The sequence below is a fragment of the Heptranchias perlo genome, chromosome 8 (assembly GCF_035084215.1).
Source record: "Heptranchias perlo isolate sHepPer1 chromosome 8, sHepPer1.hap1, whole genome shotgun sequence".
NCBI classification, from domain to species: Eukaryota; Metazoa; Chordata; class Chondrichthyes; order Hexanchiformes; family Hexanchidae; genus Heptranchias; species Heptranchias perlo.
The window spans coordinates 75,031,568-75,054,997 of NC_090332.1; the positions used below are offsets into that span (position 1 = coordinate 75,031,568).

The 23,430-nt window shown below is 42.9% G+C and overlaps 1 protein-coding gene across 10 annotated transcripts in view; it reads left to right on the top strand.

Moving 5' to 3' along the window:
• Positions 1 to 22,968, top strand: part of stxbp5a (syntaxin binding protein 5a (tomosyn)) — a 222,771-nt gene extending 199,803 nt beyond the window's left edge. For all 10 annotated transcript variants that reach the window (XM_067989326.1, XM_067989327.1, XM_067989330.1 and 7 more), the window contains 4 exons: positions 9,661 to 9,826; positions 11,940 to 12,051; positions 14,109 to 14,329; positions 20,244 to 22,968. In XM_067989326.1, coding sequence (XP_067845427.1) covers positions 9,661 to 9,826; positions 11,940 to 12,051; positions 14,109 to 14,329; positions 20,244 to 20,285 — 541 coding nt within the window. In that variant the 3' untranslated portion in view covers positions 20,286 to 22,968. The remainder of the gene's footprint in view (positions 1 to 9,660; positions 9,827 to 11,939; positions 12,052 to 14,108; positions 14,330 to 20,243) is intronic.
• Positions 22,969 to 23,430: the final 462 nt, after the last annotated feature.

Sequence of the window (23,430 nt, forward strand, 5' to 3'; positions counted from 1 at the left end):
GGATCGAAGGTGTACTGGGGTCTGAGAGCACTGGGGAGTAGAGTTCCTATGTGTGGGAGCCACATGGTGTCCTGAAGTATGGCAGTACTATAGGGGATGGGTCAATATCACAGGGTCTGAGAGCATTGTGAGGCGATACCGGGGTCGATAGGCCTGAGCTATTTCAAAATTGGGGCGTCTTGGGGTGTGAAGGGTCCTAGAGTCTGGTAACACTGGGAGGGGGATCACAGAGTCTGAGAGCAGTTAGGGGAGATCCTGGCATCAAAGAAGGGGTGTCTGGCAGCACTTGGAGGGTGCTTCCAGTGTCTGGGAGCATGTCAAGGTGGATCCAAGCTGCATAAATAAATGCTCTGCATTCTACCTCTCTGGTAGAGTAAACAAACATCAGGTGGCTTTGATAAATTACATGCTTAAGTTCAAGTTTTATGCTGTTTCCATGCTTCGATGCAAAATATATTTATTTTTACTTTCAATCAGCAATATTCTGTCAGAGGTTTTTGCACCGTAGAAAGTTGGTTGCGTGGAGCTTACAGACCGCATCCTCTGTGAACGGCCGGTCTTGTTGTCAATCAAATACCTTTACCTTAGAGAACATTATCATCTCAGAATAATGCCCCATTTTTTGGATGAACATTTTATTTAATAAAACAAATCCAGGACTGGGCTTACAAATGGCGAGTTCTTTGTTAATGGTGAGTTTTTAAACGTTTCTAAAATTTAACTCTTAAAAGATCCGTTACTTTAGGGGAAAGAAAATACAGGAACAGGGCAAAAAAAGGCATTCAGTCCATCTAGCTGGTCATGTACCTCAAATTTAAGAAAAATCAAGATTCATGGTTCACGTGTTCAGGTTTTTAGCCCAAAAATTCAATTACCTCATTTTTCCAGGTTTTCTACTCCACTGCAGGAGGTGTGGAGCTTGCAAACTGAGGGCTGGGAGTGTTAACATTTATTGGCTCAGAAGAAAAAGATTGTTAACTACATTCGGAGCCAAATTGAAGAGGGTTAGGGCTTGCTGTGATTGATAGGGATAGCAGCTAATCAAGGAAGAATCAAAAGGTTTACAGAAAAATTAAATCAGCCATTCATCTTCCAACTTGGAATACCTAAGCGATCAACACATTCAACTTTACACGGTGGAATTTCCTGTGGGGCACAACAGTGAAGTTACACCTGAAATTACCTCAATTCGTGTGCCCATTTTGACTGTCTATTTACACCTAAATTTCTTGCCAATCTCTTTAGTAAATGTAAAAACAGGCGTAAACAGGCAGAAATCATCGTAACCAATTAGGGCCCGAGGAAAGCGGCATTCTCACACCACAAATGAAAATTAGTGTTTCAAGCCATCTAGCTATCATTCATGCACATTAGCCACAACATTTTTAAGAACATGCAATTGTGGAAGCTTTTCAATTTTTAGTGTGACATACTGATGCCATAAAAATGCATTCAAAGAAACAAAGTATTGTGCAGGTCTCAATGAGGATTAATAAAAAAAACCACTCAAAGTGCAAGAAAACACCAGAAAAATGACTTTGTAAAATTAGGTGCAGCAGAAACACCCATTTTGAACCAGTGTAATTGCAGGAAATTCACTTGTATGGGGGTGAAGCCATTATAATGAACCATGGTGCATTTGGGTGCAGGGATCGGTCGGCAGTTGTAAAAGAGCGATGAAATTCAAGTGTAGCGTTAGAATGGGTAAGAGTCACTTACTCCTCAATTTCCTCAATCTTTTGCCCTGAAAATTGGTATTGCCATTTTTCGGGCACAAATTGACAGGAAATTCCATCCCTACCACTGAGAAAAGTAAACATTTCCATAAACCATCTTTTTTAGTTTTGTAACTACAATTCATCATGGATTATGTCACTGATAGTTTGAATTTACTTGCAAAAAATGAAAACTCATTTTCCAGCCATTTTGAAAATTATTTAAATAACAAAGGAACTCAGAAATCCTATTACACAATGTGGAAAACCATAGCTGCCTCCTGAGTTAGACAATCCTACTCGTGCATGTGGGTAATTGTACACACTGCACATTTCCCTTCAGTTGGCATAGTGATAGCCGTGAACAAAAGTAAGAATTTCAGGCCCAGCCTTCTGAGAGAACCTGAGGCCATCAGGTAGAAACCTTAATGAAGTTACTCAAAGACATGACAATTTTATATGTAAATTTAATTGTTATATTGAAGTACTACTTATTTTTTTAAACGTTAAAAAACTTTGTCTTAAGTCTGTAGTCGAGAGGTTGACGAGGAATAATGGCAGTTGAAAACATTTTCAAAAAGTGTTTTGAGCAATTTGGACTGCAAAACTCGCTGCCTTGTTAAGAAATTTCCATCTGACCGAATTATACATTATAAATTTGCAAATCAACCAATTGCAAGACATTTAGATGTAAGGAATTTGAAACTTGAAGACTTTGATTACAAGAAGTTTGCATACAAGAATGTGTGACTGAAGTACAGTAGGGAGGTGTGATACTAGGGGTGAGTTGAAACATACTTCTCTATATATCAGGGTTCCATTTTAAAGTCATACATTCTGTCCCTTATTTTTATATTTCCATTATAAGTGTCCACATTTATAATGGAAACTGCCTGTGTACACTTGTTATGCTGTAATTATACACTTTGGCCAGTGCGAGGACATTTTACTACGTTAAAGGCACGATATAAACGCCAGTTGTTATTGTTGTGGATGAACTGCAGCGCCACCACTGGCAGGAGCGATTTTTATTACAGTAAGCAATCTCATTACATTACATTTCATTTGTCACTAAGATTGAGACCGTCTGTTCAGCTGCCTCTGCCACTTCCCTTCCTTCCCCTAGCCCACCAAGCCAAACTTCCCCTAAGGTTCCCCCCTGCCCTAGCCCGGAATTTAGATCTTTCTCTAGTTTCTATCCTATCTCCCCTCATGCCCTCTCCGAGCTCATCTTGTCCATGAGACTCACCTCCTGCTCCCTTGATCCTATTCCCACCAAACTGCTGACCACCCTATTTCCCTTCCTGGCCCCCGTGTTAGCTGATATTGTTAAAGGTTACCTCTCTTCGCTTCAAACCTGCCGTCATCACCCCTCTCCTCAAAATACCCACTGACCCCTCTGTCCTTACAAACTACCGCCCCATCTCCAACCTCCATTTCCTATCCAAAGCCCTTGAACATGTTGTCGCCTCCCAAATCCATGCCCATCTTTCCCGCAACTCCATGTTTGACCCCCTCCAATCAGCTTTTTGCCCCGCAACAGCACTGAAACGGCCCTTATCAAAGTCACAAATGACATCCTATGTGACTGTGACCGTGGTAAACTAGCTCTCCTCACCCTCACATGACCTGTCTGCAGCCTTTGACATGGTTGACCACACCCTCCTCCTCCAACGCCTCTCCTCTGTTGACGAGCTGGGTTAGGACTGCCCTGCCTGGTTCCATTCCATTCGTAGCCAGAGATTCACCTGCACTGGTTTCGCTTCCCACTCCCGCACTGTTACCTCTGGAGTCCCCCAGGGATCTATCCTTGGCCCTCTTCTATTTCTCATCTACATGCTGCCCCTTGGCAATATCATCTAAAAACACGACGTCAGGTTCGACATATATGCTGATGTCACCCAGCTCCAACTTACCACCACCTCTCTCGACCCCTCCACTGCCTCTGATTTGTCATGCTGCTTGTCTGACATCCAGTATTGGATGAGCAGAAATTTCCTCCAATTAAACATTGGGAAGACTGAAGCCATTGTCTTCGGTCCCCGCCACAAACTCCGTTCCCTAGCCACCGGCTCCATCCCTCTCCCTGACCACCTTCTGAGGCTGAACCAGACTGTTAGCAACCTTGGCATCCTTTTTGACCTTGCGCTGAGTTTCCAACCCCATATCCTCTCCATCAACAAGACCGCCTGCTTTCACCTCTGTAACATCACCTGTCTCTGCTCCTGCCTCAGCTTATCTACTGCTGAAACCCTCATCCATGCCTTTGTTTCCTCTAGACTTGACTATTCTAATGGTCAAATGGCTGGCCTGCCACCTTGCACCCTCTGTAAACTTGAGCTCATCCAAAACTCTGCTGCCTGTGTCCTAACTCGCACCAAGTCCCGTTCACCCATCACCCCTGTGCTCACTGACCTACATTGGCTCACGGTCCATCAACTCCTCAGTTTTAAAATTCTCATCCTTGTTTTCAAATCCCTCCATGACCTCGTCCCTCCCTATCTCTGTAACCTCCTCTGGCCCTACAACCCTCCGGGATCTTTGCGTTCCTCTAATTCTGGCCTCTTACACATCCCCGATTTTCATCGCTTCACCATTGGCGGCCGTACCTTCAGCTGCCTAGGCCCTAAGCTCTGGAATTCCCTCCCTAAACCTCTCCGCCTCGCTACCTCTCTTTCTCCGCCTTTTAAGGCGCTCCTTAAAACCTACCTCTTTGATCAAGCTTTTAGTCACCTGTCCTAATATCTCTTTACGTGGCTCTGTGTCGAATTCTGTCTGATAATGCTCCGGTGAAGCTATGTTAAAGGCACTATATAAATGCCAGTTGTTATTGTTGTGGATGAAGTGCAGCGCCACCACTGGCAGGAGCGGTTTCATTACAGTGTGACAAGTTTACATAGGCAGTTTCCATTATAAATATGGAGATAGGAATTTATAGTGATAAAAAATGAGAGGAATACACAAATATAAGGTTTTTTTAATGTTACTGTTCGATCTATTGTGGTGTTGCACACACTGAGACTGATTGCACTGTAATGAAAGTGGAGTCTGAAGTTACTAAATTCAGTGTTCAGGCCAAAGGGAGCGCTGCAGAGTGCCCAGTGGAAAGTTAAAGCTCCTGAAGCTTGCATTGAACCTAGTTAGAACAGTGATGGAGGCCAACAGCAGAGAGGTCAGAGTGGGAATGGAGGGGGGCAATAAAATAGTGAGCCTCTTGGAAGCCAGGTCACATTTGTGGATGGGAAAGAAGTATCAACAAAGTGGTTACCAAATCTGAGTTTGGTCTCCCCAGTGTAGAAGAGAAAGGAAATTATATAACTTCAATACTTGTGGGTGGGTTTTTTTAACTGGATGCAGGAATTCTGCACACTTCCCTGCATTTCCTTGAGAGTTTACAAGTTAATGTTTTTTCTTTGGCTAATTTTTCTGGGGCGGGGGGTGGAATTAGGAATACTGTGGTGGGGAATCCACAATCAAAGCATACCCTTAAGTCAGAGATACTCGTAATGTAACCCCCAGGTGAACTGCGGTGCCCCATTGAAGGATATGGCTCAGTCCCACCCTGTCCTCTCTGCCCATTACTCTTATTCTGTTGGCCCCAAACTTGAACTGTCCAAATGTTCATCACCTGCTGTTTTGACACGATTTCAGCAAAGTCTTCAAATTTTAGTCGAGAGTGATGAGAATGTAGAACTCGCTACCACAAGGAGTAGTTGAGGCAATTAGCATAGATGCATTTAAGGGGAAGCTGGATAAATAACTCTGCAATTGTTATTTTTGCTAACTGACGCAATTAGTTTTCTTCATAATTGCATCTGTGTGACTTTTCTTTATTTATTCTTGGGATGTTAGGATCACTGGCACAGCCCATCAATAGTTTCTGTGACAATAATAGAACCATAGAATGATACAGCACAGAAAGAGGCCATTCAGCCCATCGTGCCTGTGCCAGTTCTTTGAAAGAGCTATCCAATTAGTCCCAGTCCCCTGTTCTTTCCCCGTAACCCTGCAAATTTTTCCATTTCCCTTTTGAAAGTTATTATTGAATCTGCTTCCACCACCCTTTCAGGCAGTACATTCCAGATCATAGCAACTCGCTGTGTAAAATTTTTTTTTCTCATGCCACCTCTGATTCTTCTGCCAATCACCTTAAATCTGTGTCCTCTGGTTACGGACCCTTCTACCACGGGAAACAGTTTCTCCTTATTTACACTATCAAAACATTTCATGATTTTGAAACCTCTTTCAAATCTCCCCTTAACCTTCTCTGCTTAAAAGAGAACAAACCCAGATTCTCTAGTCTCTCCACGTAACTGAAGTCTCTCATCCCTGGTACCATTCTAGTAAATCTCCTGCACCCTCTCTAAGACCTTGACAACTTGCTGAAGTGTGCTTCCCGAATTGAACACAATACTCCAGCTGGGGCCTAATCAGTGCTTTATAAAGGGTTGGCATAACTTCCTTGCTTTTGTACTCTGTGCCATTTTATAAAGCCAAGGATCCCGTATGCCTTTTTAACAGCCATCTCAACTTGTCCTGCCACCTTCAAAGATGTGAATACGTAAACCCCTGGGTCTCTTTCTTCCTGCAACCCCTATAAAATTGTACCATTTCATTTGTATTGCCTCTCCTCATTCTTCGTACCAAAATGAATCACTTCACACTTCTCTGTGTTAAATTTCATCTGCCATGTGTCTGCCCATTTCACCAGTCTATCAACGTGATGGCCGTTTTCCTTGAACAGCTACAGTTCTAATGCTGTGAGATCTTTTACATTTCAAACAGGCAGATGGGGCTTTGGTTTAATCTCTCATCTGAAAAAGCACACCTCCAACAATGGAGCATTCCCTTAGTACTACAGTGGATTATCAGCCTAGCTGATGTACTCGCGTCCTGGAGTAGGGCTTGAACCCACGACATTCTGATTTAAAGACAAGAATGCTACATCTGAGCCAGCAAATACCTACATGTATCCCAAATATGAGCTGATCATCACACTGGTTAAAGAGTATAATTTATGTCCTGTGGTTAGGTAAGTAATTAACAGAAAAATAGGTGTCATCTTGGCTCAGTTGTTAGCACTCTGGCCTCTGAATCAGCAGGTTGTGGGTTCAAGCTCCACTCCAGAGAGTTGAGCACATAATCCAGGCTGACACTGCAGTGCAGTGATGCACTTTAGTTAAACTAAGGCCCTGTCTGCCTGCTTAAATGCCATAGCACTATTTTTCTTTGAAGAAAAGCAGGGGAATTTTCTTGTATCCAGGCTAATATTTTTCTCTCAACCAACACCACACAAAAAAAATATGACCTGCTGTTTCATCTCATTGCTGTTTGTGGGCCCTTGCTGTGTGCAAATTGGCTGCCGTGTTTGCCTAAAAATACAGAAGTGACCGCACTTCAGAAGTAAATCATTGTCTGTGAAAGGCACTGTATAAATGTAAGTTCTTAATTCGCTCTTTATTAGACCTATATCGCGTGAATTCTGGGGTGGTTCTGATCGTATCACTGGAAGGCTTTTTTCCCCCTAATATTATGAATTTAACTCCATGAAGTACAAAAGTGGGCAAGGTGACTATTTTATATAAAATAAAAACAGAAAATGCTGGAAGCACTCAAGTCCAGAAGCTTCTGTGGAGAGAGGAACATAGTTAACGTTTCGTGTCAATGACCTTTCATCAGTTCAGGGACCTAACTATAATCTTTCAAAGTTCTCTAGATTCAGGAACTGTCCCTCTAGATTGGAAAATTGCACGTCACTCTGCTTTTTAAGAAAGGAGAGAGAGGGAAACCGGGGAATTATAGACCAGTTAGCCTAACATCTGTTGTGGGGAAAATGCTGGAGTCTTTAATTAAGGATAGGGTGACTGAACACCTCGAGAATTTTCAGTTAATCAGAGAGAGCCGGCATGGATTTGTGAAAGGTAGGTCGTGCCTGACAAACCTGATTGAATTTTTTGAAGAGATGACTAAAGTAGTGGACAGGGGAATGTCAATGGATGTTATTTATATGGACTTCCAGAAGGCATTTGATAAGGTCCCACATAAGAGACTATTAGCTAAGATAGAAGCCCATGGAATCAAGAGAAAAGTACGGACTTGGTTAGGAAGTTGGCTGAGTGAAAGGCGACAGAGAGTAGGGATAATGGGTAGGTACTCACATTGGTAGGATGTGACTAGTGGAGTCCCGCAGGGATCTGTCTTGGGGCCTCAATTATTCATAATATTTATTAACGACTTAGATGAAGGCATAGAAAGTCTCATATCTAAGTTTGCCGATGACACAAAGATTGGTGGCATTGTAAGCAGTGTAGATGAAAACATAAAATTACAAAGCGATATTGATAGATTAGGTGAATGGGCAAAACTGTGGCAAATGGAATTCAATGTGGACAAATGTGAGATCATCCACTTTGGATCAAAAAAGGATAGAACAGGGTACTTTCTAAATGGTAAAAAGTTAATAACAGTGGATGTCCAAAGGGACTTAGGGGTACAGGTACAATGATCATTGAAGTGTCATGAACAGGTGCAGAAAATAATCAATAAGGCTAATGGAATGCTGGCCTTTATATCTAGAGGACTGGAGTACAAGGGGGCAGAAGTTATGCTGCAGCTACACAAAACCCTGGTTAGACCGCACCTGGAGTACTGTGAGCAGTTCTGGGCACCACACCTTCGGAAGGACATATTGGCCTTGGAGGGAGTGCAGCATAGGTTTACTAGAATGATACCCGGACTTCAAGGGTTAAGTTACAAGGAGAGATTACAGAGATTGGGGTTGTATTCTCTAGAGTTTAGAAGGTTAAGGGGTGATCTGATCGAAGTTTATAAGATATTAAGGGGAACAGATAGGGTGGATAGAGAGAAACTACTTCCGCTGGTTGGGGATTTTAGGAGTAGGGGGCACAGTCTAAAAATTAGAGCCAGACCTTTCAGGAGTGAGATTAGAAAACATTTCTACACACAAAGGGTGGTTGAAGTTTGGAACTCTCTTCCGCAAACAGCAATTGATACTAGCTCAATTGCTAAATTTAAATCTGGGATAGATTGCTTTTTGGCAACCGAAGGTATGAAGGGATATGGGCCAAAGGCAGGTTTGTGGAGCTAGATCACAGATCAGCCATGATCTTATCAAATGGCGGTGCAGGCACGAGGGGCTGAATGGCCTACTCCTGTTCCTGTGCTCCTAATTGGACCTAATCTCTCCTCATAACTTAACCCTTTCAAAGAGCCGGCACAGGCACAATGGGCCGAATGGCCTCCTGTGCTGTATGATTCTAGAGTTTGCAGTGAATAGATTTGTGAAATAGTCATATCCTTCGCTGCAGGTTAAAAGTATGAATGCTTCCATAGACTATAGTGATAAAACGATGCGGCACTAGCTGAATAACAGCTCTGTTGTAGTGAGGCGGCGTTATATGGAGCCCGCGGAATTGTCTTTCATAGTCAATGCTGTTTGGCTTTGAGCATCATACCTGAAATCATTTTTCAATGATTGTGACTCATCAAGCAGTGATTGAGGTCACAGTGACGAAGTCCATACTGGGAAAGAAGAAAACCCGTTCTTTTAAGCATTGTTAACCACATATAGCCATCTGATTTTTTTTGGGCCTAGATTTTCCAACCAGTGCTCTTGGTGCATGCTGGGGATGGATGCCATCACGTACAGGTAGTATGGTGTTTAATAGTAGAGTGTATCTGGTACAGGTAATTTGGTGTTTAATAGTGCAGTTTACGTGGGATAGCTGGTACAGGCAATACATATATAGTAAAGTGTATCTGGTACAAGCCATCTGGGTGTCTAATGTACAGTGTGTCTGGTACAGGTAATGTGTAGATGGTGCAGAGTGTCTGGTACAGGTAATGTGTAGACGGTACAGTGTATTTGCTACAGGTAATGGAATACCTATATTTTTAACCAGATTATTCTGATTTTCTTTTGAAGCTTGCCAAGCCTTAGGCCACTGCTGGATGTCAATTATTTGCCACTGACCGACATGCGAATAGCTCGCACTTTCTGTTTCACCAATAATGGGCAGGCTCTGTATCTGGTTTCCCCTACTGAGATCCAGCGCATCACCTACAGTCAGGGAACATGCGAGAATCTACAGGTAAGGAGTAGTGAAGTTCATTGTACTTTCACACAGTGGAAATGGTGCTTTTTTTTTTGCGTTTCTACCATTCATCCGCACAGCAGCTAAATTGTGTTTTCTTGTATATTGGCTGGTTTAGCAACATGATACAATCGGGCACTGTAATGTGAAGAGAGACATTTCACAAAACAGCCTGCTCGTCACTGGCAGGAGAAGTGGCCCTTAAAGCTCAGGCCCCGCAAAAATGTGCAGCAACTCCATGCTCCTGGTAGTAACATGGAGGTCCGGTTTAAGTCACAGCGATTCTTGTATTGGTGTTTCAGTCATGGTCTCAGAGACCTGACGGCCTTCCCATCTCTCTGATACTGTAGATGGTTATACAGACTAAACGATTCTCATGACTGCAGTGGGCTGCGTGACTTTACAACGTGTTGAGTTCAGGAGCAAAAGATGGGTTTTGCCTCCACATACCCTTCAGGAATTGGCATTGTGCCATCTCCAAGAAGCTCATATTCTGCTCACCAGATGATCTGCTGCCACTATGGCATATTATAGCTTCACGTTTAGGCAGACCTTCCATTTGTCGTCTCCTTTTGCAGTCGTGCCTGGTTGTCTCCCACTCCAGGGAAATGTTTTCCCACCATGTACCAGTTATACTGATTCGTACTTTCAAGTCTTTCTAATCCGAGGACCATTTTATCAAGTTTCAACTGTTCTGCTGATGTTATCTGGGATCATGGCCTACTCGGGGCTCCTTAGACTTAGATCATTCCTAACCTTGTGACCAGCAGTCAGTACAAGCACCTGTTGAATGCCACAGATCCTTCTCCATGGTAGACACCTCGAACTGCCACCTGCAATGCCTTGTCAGTGACTAATGTGATCAGATTTGACCGCATGACTCTCTGAAGGGTCAGCTCAAGGCAGATGGAATCCCAGCTAAAAGTTTTGACAACGTCGCTATGCCAGGAATTTCCTTAGGGGTTTCTCGCAATTGGCCGCCGTCTCTCCAATGGAAACCTCAGAACCACTGAGTGATGGGGTCTCCACTAACCCCTCCCCCCTGACATTATGGCAGCCGATCAAGACAACACCCTAGGAAATTCATCTTGCTACCCTCTAATAGAGCCTCTCTACGAAAGGCTTAAAACAATGATTGCAAGTGTATTTTTCACAGTGATGTGCATGACGTTGTTTTACAGTTCAGGGACTCGATCCAAACCTTGCCCTGCACTAATAGTGTTCAAGGATTCATTCCAAACCTTGCCCTGCACTAATAGTGTTCAGGGACTCAATCCAACCTTGCACTGCACCAGTAGTGTTTAGGGACTCAGTCCAAACCTTGCACTGCACTAATATTGTTCAGGGACTAGGTCCAAACCTTGCACTGCACTAATATTGTTCAGGGACTAGGTCCAAACCTTGCACTGCACTAATATTGTTCAGGGACTCGGTCCAAACCTTGCACTGCACTAATATTGTTCAGGGACTAGGTCCAAACCTTGCACTGCACTAATATTGTTCAGGGACTAGGTCCAAACCTTGCACTGCACTAATATTGTTCAGGGACTAGGTCCAAACCTTGCACTGCACTAATATTGTTCAGGGACTAGGTCCAAACCTTGCACTGCACTAATATTGTTCAGGGACTAGGTCCAAACCTTGCACTGCACTAATATTGTTCAGGGACTAGGTCCAAACCTTGCACTGCACTAATATTGTTCAGGGACTCGGTCCAAACCTTGCACTGCACTAATATTGTTCAGGGACTCGGTCCAAACCTTGCACTGCACTAGTAATGTTCAGGGACTCGGTCCAAACTTTGCACTGCACCAGTAGTGTTTAGGGACTCAGTCCAAACCTTGCAATGCACTAATAGTGTTCAGACAGCATAATGCTGCCTTCTCCACTCAAAGTAGTACGGGCTCACCTCAGAATAAGACTTTGTGTATATTCAGGGGGATAGAGCATTGTGCCATTCCGACAAGTATGAATTGAAGGTCTTTTTCCCTATGAAGTGATATCAGCAGGACAATGACTGTAGATAGCAATGCAATGTGTTGTTCGTACATCAGGTCCTTTTTTTTTGTAAAATCTATATCTAAACAAATAACATATTACTTTATTCCAGGAAATGCTGGGAGAACTGTTTACTCCTGTGGAAACACCAGACGCCCCGAACAGAGGGTTCTTTAAAGGCTTGTTTGGTGGTGGTGCCCAGTCACTGGACAGAGAAGAGCTTTGTAAGTATTACAGCTTAATGACAGGAAGACCAGTGCACTGGAAAATCATTCCTTAGGCTTGTGTCCCTAGCTGAATTGTTAAGGGCCCCAGTGTTATCCTTGCTTGCAAAATGCTTGGTCCCAGGCTGCTTCAGACCAGAGGTTTTATAGCATAAAAACAGGAAGAAAGAAGCGTGAAAGAGACCAGAAGGTGTACCAGTATCTCTACGGCATTTAGGGTTATGTGGAAAATTGGCTCCTCCTGTGATTCATGAAATCGACTCCAGCAGAACACAGGATTGGGGCCTTGGCAGCTGAAGGCTCTGTGACTGAGGGTGGAGCAGAGAGAAGGGAAATGCAAATATGGTCAGAGTAGAAGAATGCAGTGCACTTACAAGAACACAGCTGGAGAGGTAGGAAGAGGGGGAAACCATGGAGGGTCCTTATAGAAGGTACAATGATTACCACAGGGGGATAGGGAGACAATGAAATTTGGTGAGGCCAAGGAATGGGAAAATTAGTGTGGAATAGAATGTGGGTGGCTGCTACTCATTTAGGAACAATAATTCGCCCTTCGACAACACATTTAATGTAATATATTGTCCTAAAGCACTTCACAGAGTAACAATAACTCCACATTGAGCAGTGGACGAGAAGATTGGGGTGGTGACGAAAAGGAAGATTGAAGAGGTAGGTTTTGAGCAGGCTTTCAAAGAAGGAGAGCAAGGTAGAAAAGTGGAAAGTTTTTGGGAGAATGTTCCAGAGAGTCAGACATAGACAGCTGAAGGCTCTGTGAGTGAGGGCAGAGCAGAGCGAAGGGAAATGCAAACGTGGCCAGAAGAAGAACTTGCATTTATATGGAGCCCTTCACGACCTCAGGAAGTCCCAAAGTGCTTCAAAGTCACTGTAAAAGAGTGGAGGGCAAGTACAGGAGCACAGGGCTGGAGGAGGTTACAGAGGCCATGAAGCCATGGAGGGTCCTGTATCACAGGGCAAGGATTTGCGCAGGATAGAGAGACAATGAAAGTTGGAGAGCACATGGGTAATAGGAGGATTAGGATGTGGGTGACTAAGTTTGGACAAGTTGCAAATTGTGAAGTGCAGAACTCGGGTGTTGGCAAAACGAGCAATAAATGAATGAAGTCTGGAACACCAGCAATGCCCTGGGCACATATCATCACCATATTTTAGAGTTTATAATGTTTATGAATAGTGTGGACTGCAGGAGACCCAGAACAGATTCCCACAGAGTTCTACCACTCCCTGTGGCAGTTCGGCCGGTCACTGTCCCTCACTACTGGAGCTTTCTCCATTTATTGCCTGATACTTTCATTAGAAACATGAGATGCGGGTTATTTGAACAACCTCATGATGAGTCTAGCTTTCATTGCACTTGGATCTAAATGCTGACCATTCTGGTTCTGACCAAACAAATGTATTGGTTAGAAGTATTTACATTGAGATGTTGCCATTTCACCTTTGGACCATGGGTTCGATTCTATTCTAGACTAATAGAAGTTGTGCTATTTTTCCCCCTCTCCTCAGCTGTCAGGGCCCTAATTTGTTTTTTTTGGCAGTATCAACCCAGTTTCCTTGGTGCAGGCATCCATAGCACAAAACTGCCTATAATTGGACAGCATATTGTCTCATTTCAGTAATGTCCCATTGGATGCCTGGTGTGTCAACTGGAAATGTTACCCTAGTGCAATAATCCATTGATTTTCTATAGCCAGTGTTAAGGAACATTGTTGGAGCAGAGTAAAAAGGCAGCCAGTCACTCCAGCTTGCACACCCTCTAACTGATTTGGAGCTTCTTGGTATTGGCAGTGGACATTAGAAATGGAAACCATTTTATCCCCCAGCAACAACAACCCCCCCCCCCTCAATTTAGTAGGCAGAAAGAAACCATTTCCAGTATTTAAATTAAGAACTAATGTGTGTTGTACACTATTTTAAAATGTAATTTAATTTCTGCATATTCAATTATTATTTTCAAAACCTTTATTATCAGTTTTACCTGAGGGTCACATCTCATTTCTCTATTAAATATTTTTCCCCCACTTACACTTATACACCAGTTGGCGAATCTGCAGCAGGGAAACCGTCAAGGAGCCTGGCCCAGCATATCCCAGGGACTGGTGGAATTGAAGGTGTCAAAGGAGCGGCGACTGGTGTTGCAGGAGAGCTGGCACGGGCCAGGATAGCACTCGACGAAAGAGGGCAGAAACTGAGTGAGCTGGAAGAACGAACGGCGGCCATGTTATACAGTGCCGACAATTTCTCTAAACATGCTCATGAGGTAAGGAATCAAATCTATCTAGCTTTCGCTGCACTAGGCACTGGTCTGATCCATTCGTGGCAAGAGGCTCCTCATATTATCTCTAACTTCTGGCTTCCTTAGCTTACAACTGTAACTTGTAACAGTGACTACACTTCAAAAGTACTTAATTGGCTGTAAAGTGCTTTGTGACGTCCTGAGGGCATGAAAGGCGCGATATAAATGCAAGTTCTTTCCTTCTGCCTTTCATAAGGAACCAATTGTCTTCTCCATCATGGATCACGGTTTCTCCCACCAGTGTTCCCAGGTTATCTTTTCTCCTCTTTTCCCCCCCCTCCCCCCCAACATCAGAATTGGTTGAACATTCAATAGCTCAATGACATAAGACCCATAACAACACCACCTTCATGAAAAACCATGCAATGTCCGTTACTTGTTTGCTCATGTTACATAATGCAATGGTGTAAATTGTGTTATGGCCCATCACTGTTCAGAATATTGTGGTGCAAATAACTCTTTCTCTTCCCAAATTGGAGTTTGCCATGCAGTCAATATCCCGTTAAAATCTTATCCAGTCGTAAACTCATTGATAAAGAACAGCTTGTCCTGATTTTATTGCATCAAGTGTACAGCGGGAATCTTCCTTCAATGTCCCAATTGATCTCACCAATGAAGTCCATAATTTCCCTAGACCTGTAAAAGAAAGAACTTGCATTTAAGTAGCGCCTTTAACAACCTCAGGACTTCTCAAAGTGCTTTACAGCCAGTGAAGAACTTTTGAAGTGTAGTCAATGTTGTAGTGTAGGAAAATTGGCAGCCAATTTGCACACAGCAAGCTCCCACAAACAGCAGTGTGCTGCACTGTCTTTCAGATGAGACGCTAAACTGAGGCTTTGTCTGCCCTCTCAGGTTTACATAAAAGATCCTATGGCACCATTTCAAAGAAGAGCAGGCGAGTTCTCCCCGGTGTCCTGGCCAATATTTATCTCTCAGCTAGCATCACTAAAACAGATTATCGGGTCACGTTGTTTGTGTGATCTTGCTGTGCGCAAATTGGCTGCTGCGTTTCCCTACATTACAGCAGTGACTACAGTTCAAAAAGTACTTGATTTGCTGTAGAGCGCTTTGGGACGACCTGAGGTCATGAAAGGCGCTGTAGAAATTCATGTATTTCTTTCTCCCAAATCCTAGGAACCTCCCTCCACCCACCCCACCAATGCTATTTTGCTATCCTAGTCCAGTTAAATTCCAGGACCCCACTTCAATGATGCCAGACCTCATGATACCCTTCTCTTGCTGTTAAGTGCCAGAACTCCAACCATAGTGCTGTCAAACCTTAGGAATCCCATCACAGTGCTTCCAAATTCCAAGCCCCCCATCAAGCGATACCAAACCCCAAACCTTCCATTTCCTATTTCCACTAATGGGTTTTATCCCAGCTGGAGGAGCTCGAGCTCCGGGTTTCGGAACTTGAGCAGCAGCTGGCATCACTGCAGTGCATCCACGAGGTTGAGAGCTACGTGGATAGCATGTTTCAGGAGGTGGTTACCCCGCAGCTTAAGAGAGTGCAGGCAGAGAGGGACTGGGTGACCGCCAGACAGACAAGGAGGAGCAGGCAGGTAGTGCAGGAGTCCCCTGAGGGCATCTCACTCTCCAACCAGTATTCAGTTCTGAATACTAGTGAGGGAGAGGGTTCCTCTGCGGAGTGCAGCCAGAGCCAAGACCATAGCACCATGGGTGGCCCAGCTGTACAGGGGGTAGGAGAAAGGTCAGGAGAACAATAGTGATAGGGGATTCCATAGTTAGGGGAGCAGACAGGCGTTTCTGTGGCCGCAGACGTGATTCCAGGATGGTATGTTGCCTCCCTGGTGCTAGGGTCAAGAATGTCACTGAGCGGCTACAGAACATTCTGTTGGGGGAGGGTGAACAGCCAGAGGTCGTGGTCCATTTCGGTACCAACGACATAGGTAGAAAGAGGGATGAGGTCCTGCAGGCAGGGTTTAAGGAGTTAGGAAAGAGATTAACAAGCAGGACCTCAAGTGTGGTAATCTCTGGATTACTCCCAGTGTTATGCGCTAGTGAATATAGAAATAGGAGGATAGAGCAGATGAATGTGTGGCTGGAGAGATAGTGCAGGAGGGAGGGCTTTAGATTCCTGGGGTACTGGGACCGATTCTGGGGGAGGTGGGACCGGTACAAGCCGGACGGGTTGCACCTCAACAGGGCCAGGACCAATATCCTTGTGGGGAGGTTTGCTAGTGCTGCTGGGGAGGGTTTAAACTAACTTGACAGGGGGTTGGGAAACTGAGAGGAGATTCAAAAGGGAGAGTAACAAAGCTGGAAGTGTAAGGCAGAAAAGTAGTAAGTGAAATTGGAAAGCAGCGGAAACAAAGACCAGCAGCAAATAAGGTCAAAATAAGAAAAAATGTTAAAAAGGCAAAATTAAAGGCACTTTATCTGAATGCACGCAGCATTCGCAACAAGGTAGCTGAATTGATGGCACAAATAGAAGTAAATGGGTATGATCTAATTGCCATTACGGAGACGTGGCTGCAGGGTGACCAAGGCTGGGAACTGAATATTCAAGGATATTTGACATTTCGGAAGGTCAGGCAAAAAGGAAGAGGAGGTGGGGTAGCTCTGTTAATAAAGGATGAGATCAGTACAATAGTGAGAAAGGATCTTGGCTCAGAAGATCAAGATGTAAGAGCAGTTTGGGTGGAGCTAAGAAAGAGCAAGGGGCAGAAAACATTGGTGGGAGTTGTTTATAGGCCACCAAACAGTAGTGGTAATGTAGGGCACCGTATAAAGCAGGAAAATAGAAGTCCATGTAACAAGGGCAATACAGTAATCATGGGGGACTTTAATCTACATATAGATTGGGCAAACCAAATTAGCATTAATACTGTGGAGGACGAATTCCTCGAATGTGTACGAGATGGTTTTCTCGATCAGTATGTTCAGGAACCAACTAGGGAACAGGCTATTTTAGATCTTGTATTGTGCAATGAGAAAGGGTTAATTAATCTTGTTGTAAAGGAGCCCTTAGGAAAGAGTGACCATAATATGATAGAATTCTTCATTAAGTTTGAAAGTGATGTAGTTCAATCTGAAACTGGGATCTTAAATCTAAACAAAGGAAACCACGAAGGTATGAGGCGCAAGTTGACTTTGGTTGATGGGGAACTACATTAAAACGTATGACTGTAGACAGGCAATGGCTAGCATTTAAAGATTTAACATATAAATATATATATTCCTTAAGGCACAAAAACCCAACAGGAAAAGTGGTCCAACCATGGCTAACGAGAAATTAACAATAGTATTAAATCAAAGGAAGAGGCATATAAAGTTGCCAGAAAAAGCAGTAAGCCTGAGGATTGGGAGCATTTTAGAATTCAGCAAAGGAGGACCAAGAAATTGACAAAGAAAGAGAAAATAGAATATGAGAGTAAACTAGCAAGAAACATAAAAACGGACTGTAAAAGCTTCCATAGGTATGTAAAAAGGAAAAGACTGCCAAAGGCAATGTGGGTCCCTTACAGAGAGACAGGAGAATTTATAATAGGGAATAAGGAAATGGCAGGGAAATTAAACAAATACTTTGTCTGTCTTCCAGGAAGAAGACACAAAAAACCTCCCAGAATTACTAGAGAACCAAGGGTCTGGCGAGAATGAGGAACTGAAAGAAATTAATATTAGTAAAAAAAAGAATACTACAGAAATTAATGGGACTGAAAGTTGATAAATCCCAAGGACCTGATGATTTACATCCCAGGGTTTTGAAAGAGGTGGCTATAGAGATAGTGGATGCATTGGTTGTCGTTCATCCAAAATTCTATAGATTCTGGAATGATTCCTGCACATTGGAGGTTAGCAAATGTAACCCCACTATTTAAGAAAGGAGGGAGAGAGAAACCAGGGAACCTGACATCAGTAGTAGGGAAAATGCTAGAATCTATTATAAAGGATGTGATAACAGGACACTTTGCCAAATCCTATTGTTGTTTTCTGAGTCAACATGGATTTATGAAAGAGAAATCATGTTTGACAATCCTATTGGAGTTCTTTGAGGATGTAACTGGTAGAATAGATAAGGGGGAACCAGTGGATGTGATGTATTTGGATTTTCAGTAGGCTTTCGATAAGGCCCCACACAGGAGGTTGGTGAACAAAGTTAGAGCACATGGAATTGGGGTTAATTAATATACTGGCAAGGATTGAGAATTGGTTAACAGACAGAAAACAGAGTAGGAATAAACGGTTCTTTTTCAGGTTGGCAGACTGTGACTAGTGGGGTACTGCAGTGATCAGTGCTTGGGCCCCAGCTATTCACAATCTATATCAATGATTTGGATGAGGGAACCAAATGTAATATTTCCAAGTTTGCTGATGACACAAAACTAGGTGGGAATGTGAGTTGTGAGGAGGATGCAAAGAGGCTTGAAAGGGTTATAGTGAGTGGGCAAGAACATGGCAGATGGAATATAATGTGGAAAAATGTGAAGTTATCCACTTTGGTAGGAAAAACAGAAATGCAGAGTATTTTTTAAATGGTGAGATATTGGGAAATGTTGATGTTCAAAGGGACCTGGGTGTCCTTGTACATGAGTCACTGAAAGCTAACATGTAGGTGCAGCAAGCAATTAGGAAGGCAAATGGTACGTTGGCCTTTATTACAAGAGGATTTGAGTACAGGAGTACATGTCTTACTGCAATTATATAGGGCCTTGGTGAGACTGCACCTGAAGTATTGTGTACAATTTTGGTCTCCTTACCTAAGAAAGGATATACTTGCCATAGAGGGAGTGCAACGAAGGTTCATCAGACTGATTCCTGGGATGGCAGGATTGCCGTATGAGGAGAGATTGAGTAGACTAGACCTGTATTCTCTAGAGTTTAGAAGACTGAGAGGTGATCTCATTGAAACATACAAAATTCTCACAGGGCTCGACAGGGTAGATGCAGGGAGGATGTTTCTCCTGGCTGGGGTGTCTAGAACCAGGGGTCACAGTCTCAGAATAAGGGGTAGGCCATTTAGGACTGAGATGAGGAGAAATTTCTTCACTGAGGGTGGTGAATCTTTGGAATTCTCTACCCCAGAGGGCTGTGGAGGCTCAGTCATTGAGTACATTCAAAACGGAGATCGATAGATTTCCAGATATTAAGGGCATCAAGGGATATGGGGATAGTGCAGGAAAATGGCGTTGAGGTAGAAAATCAGCCATGATTTTGTTGAATGGCAGAGCAGGCTCGAGGGCCAGATGGCCTGCTCCTGCTCCTGCTCCTATTTCTTATGTTCTTTTGTTAATTTCTTGCCTGCCTCAAGGGAGAGAGGAAATAGCCTCCTCGTTTTCAGTGCCTCAATCAATTGCCCTTAGTAAATGTACTCTGTTGTTAGTTGAGTTTTTGTTTTAGATTGGAGCATTCACGGAATTGGTTTTTAAAACCCAATGGGAGACCATTGAATGAATTGTCACAAGGCACTCGGTAGGGTTATTGCAGTTCACCTGGTACCGTAAGAAAACTCTACCTTTTGAGAAAAGGAGTCAATTCTTCATCACAAATGTTCTAGAAGCATGCCTTTTATGTTCTACCCTCCTGCCCAACAATGCGCTTGAGATTCTTGCGGGGCTGTAGGTGGGCACCTCATAACAGTGAGGAAAGGCTCCCAAAAATTTACAAGGGAGGGGAAGCTTTGCTACCCAGTGCCTCTCTGTACAGTTCATGGCTATACTGCTAGTTGAAACTGGCACAAACAAGTCAGATCGTACTATTTGAACCCATTCTTTGAAACCCTGGTCAAAAGAAAATCTCTTCATCCCAATCTTTTGATATCTTGATCCTGAGATAGTTGTGAGTAGAGTCTCAGTGGATATAAACTCTTCAGTCTGTTCTTTTGAAGTAATAATATTTTTGTCTTTTTTTTTTCCAGATGATGTTAAAGTACAAAGATAAGAAGTGGTACCAGTTCTGATAACCTTGGTCCAACATCACCTAAAATACTTCAGCTGGAAGGAGGTTATCCACAGATGATTCTCCCTCTTCATTTATTTCTGCAGGACAGGAGGTTCATCTTTGAGTACTGCTGTTTCCTAGCACAACTCATAAACTCTTTCCCTCAGTCACATTGCTTTAAACTGAGGAGGAAACTGAAAACTTGCAACATGAAGGTGTTTTCTACTGTAGCTGTGGGTTGGTGCACAGTGTGGGACCTGAGCAGGGAACAAGGGACACAAGGGGCAGTGCTGGGTTTTCTGTGTTATTTCACATGCCAAATGTTTTGTGCTATTGTCTCTGCCAGTGTTTCACCCATGGAGCTATAAATGTAATACTGCATTCACTCCAGACGCCAACAAATGCAAAACAAGAGGATAAATACGTGTAGCAAAGTATTGACATGGGAATCCAAACAATGATCCATTTCTGGCCCAAGAAATTAATTTGCACGTTATTGGTTTGTGTCCAGTGCTGGTTGGGTGATATTGGTTTGCATCTGATGCTGATTGGAAGATACCGGTTTGGATCCAACTCTGATTGGATGATACTGGTTTGTGTCCAATAGTGGTTAGATCGTGGTGTGTGTCCGCTGGTTGGATGCTGTCAGTGTGTGTCCGGTGCTAATTGGATGATGTCAGTTTGTGTCCAACACTGGTTGGTTGATGTTGATTTCTGTCTGGTGGTGGTTGGATGATGTCAGTTTGTGTCTAATGCTGGTTGAATGAATAACATTTTTGGATCTGATTTTGTCTTTAGCTGATGTTAATTTAGTTGCTATGGATTCATTTCATGCCAGGTGCTGCCTGTGACATTTCTCATTCAGAAAGCATTTTGTAATTAGATTAGTTACTTTTTGTTAATCTAAGTTTATGTATGTTCCCCCATTTACTATAAACATTTGTCAATAATGCAAATCCTTTCTAAACTACAGTAATGACCTTTTTTAAAAAATTAAATCATCACTGATTGGTTTTGGGTTTGAGTCCACATAACCATTATACAAAAAAAAACCCTAACTCTCAATAATAGTATTATGGTGCCAGATTTTACTCTGGTTTGAATACACAAATATTTATTGTACTAACTCCCCACCTTTCTACCCTGGTCTTATTGTATGAATTGATTCCATTTGGCAGACTTATGCCTGCATGATACTTTGTGTAACCATGAAGTATGTTTTCCCCCTTGTTCTCCAAGGAACAAATTCCAGTTCTGTCAACAATAGGAACTATTTTCCTGGCAGAAATATACTTGGAACCAAAGGGGAAAAGATGGCAGGTTGACATTGAGAAGTGTTTATGGGGTGGGAGGAAGAGGTGGATGGGGTTGATTGTGAGTGGATGGCAAATAAGGTTGCATCAGGACATTGAAGTTCCTTTTGAAAAACACTGAGGTGCCACTGCAAACATGGAATATCCAACACAGCTAGAAGTTGAACATATTTTCATAAGTGAGGTCAGCTGCCAGCATGGGCTGGTTCTGATTCCTGTTCATACCTTGCTGTACATTATTGGTGTATTGCAGCGTTTTGTGCTGCAGTACATGGAGGATTGTTGTTTAGTGCAATACTTTGGGAATGCCCATGTTGGAAGATTAGATGGAATGTACCTGAGAAGTTGGTCACAACTGTTTTTTCCTTTCGGTTTCTGTACATACTGTAGTTCTTTACGTACTCACGTCCCCCATTTCCCCGTCACTTCACTTCGGATACAGTGTGTGAAGTCTGCAGCCTTTCCCGTTCATGATCATTGCACATAATCATCTCGGATCTTGTGTGGGAAATAGAAGGCTGAGATTGGGAAGGAATGCTGCTGGCTCCAGCAGAAACGGCTGTTCATATAACAACAAAGCCTGGACTCAGAATGGAGTCCCACTGTCGTATATTGCCCACGCAGTAGAACTATTCCTCACAAACCTCAGCAGCCACAGTGTCCAGATCAATGCAGCAAATCATTATGCTTTTAAAACGTAGGCTATTAGAAATTCACGGGAATTTGTTTCATGATGAAATTCTAATCTGCACTCAATAGAAAATGTTGATCTCAAAGAGCGTGGTCGCCTTCAGTGCAGAAATGTTTACTTGTTTGCGTTATCATTTGTTGCCGAGCTTTTCATATTCAGATTTTTTTTTGGTTTATTTTAGAGGTCATTTAATTCCTTTTTGTTTACAATGTATGTTTTTATTTGTTTGTGCTTTAAATATCTCATTGAAATCTGGAGCACCTCTTTTAAAGTGGCTGCTGCCTGGATTGTGCTCTCTCCCCTGATTATGAAGGCACAATGCTCCTCCAAGGGGAGTTGTACATGCGCAAGTGTCTTTATCCTCTTGATTAGCATTTCAGGATTTCTTTAATGAAACGGATTTCTTTTCAGCATATTTGAAAATATATAAATATGAAGTATATGTGTTGAGAAATATATTTCCTTAAACATGTTTTCAGTGTAGGGTCTGTACTTCATTTCCCTGATCTTTTGATGGAAGTGCACGAAATTAACTGCTGTTTGTGTGTTACCCGTGATGTGCATCAAGTCTCTGAGTGTTCTGTTAAATTAAAAGCTAATGAAGTTGAATTTGCCGAGTACTTCTGCCAAATTGTAATGTTTTTTCCTGAAAATTGTTTTTCTAAAAAAAAATTAAAATATCCAATCTAGCTGACAAATCTGAAAGTGTTTGTTTTCAAAGCACTTGTTTCATATGGTGTCTGTATAGCCACATGCGCAGACTTGTCTTTCTAACTCAATTACTTTTAAACCCGTAAGTCTTTTTTTTCCATAATGGTTGTACCTTGAACTTGTCTTATTTTGCTCTTGGGTTATGGGCAACACTGACATCCCTAGTTGCCCTGAGAAGGTGGTGTCGTGAATCTTTTTGAACCATTGCAGCCCTTGTGGAGTTAGTGCTTTCTCTTTTTTGGTAAAAGGTTGTTTTGCAATTAAGAGGCTTGCAAGGTCACTTCAGAAGGCATTGAGTCAACCATATAGTGCAGGACTGGAGTCACATGAAGGCCAGACCAGGTAGGGGCAGCAGGTTCCCTTCCCTAAAGGAGATTAGTGAACCAGTTGAGTTTTTATAACAATCCAGCAGCTTTCATTAATCATTCTTTCTGGTGCCAGCCCACAAA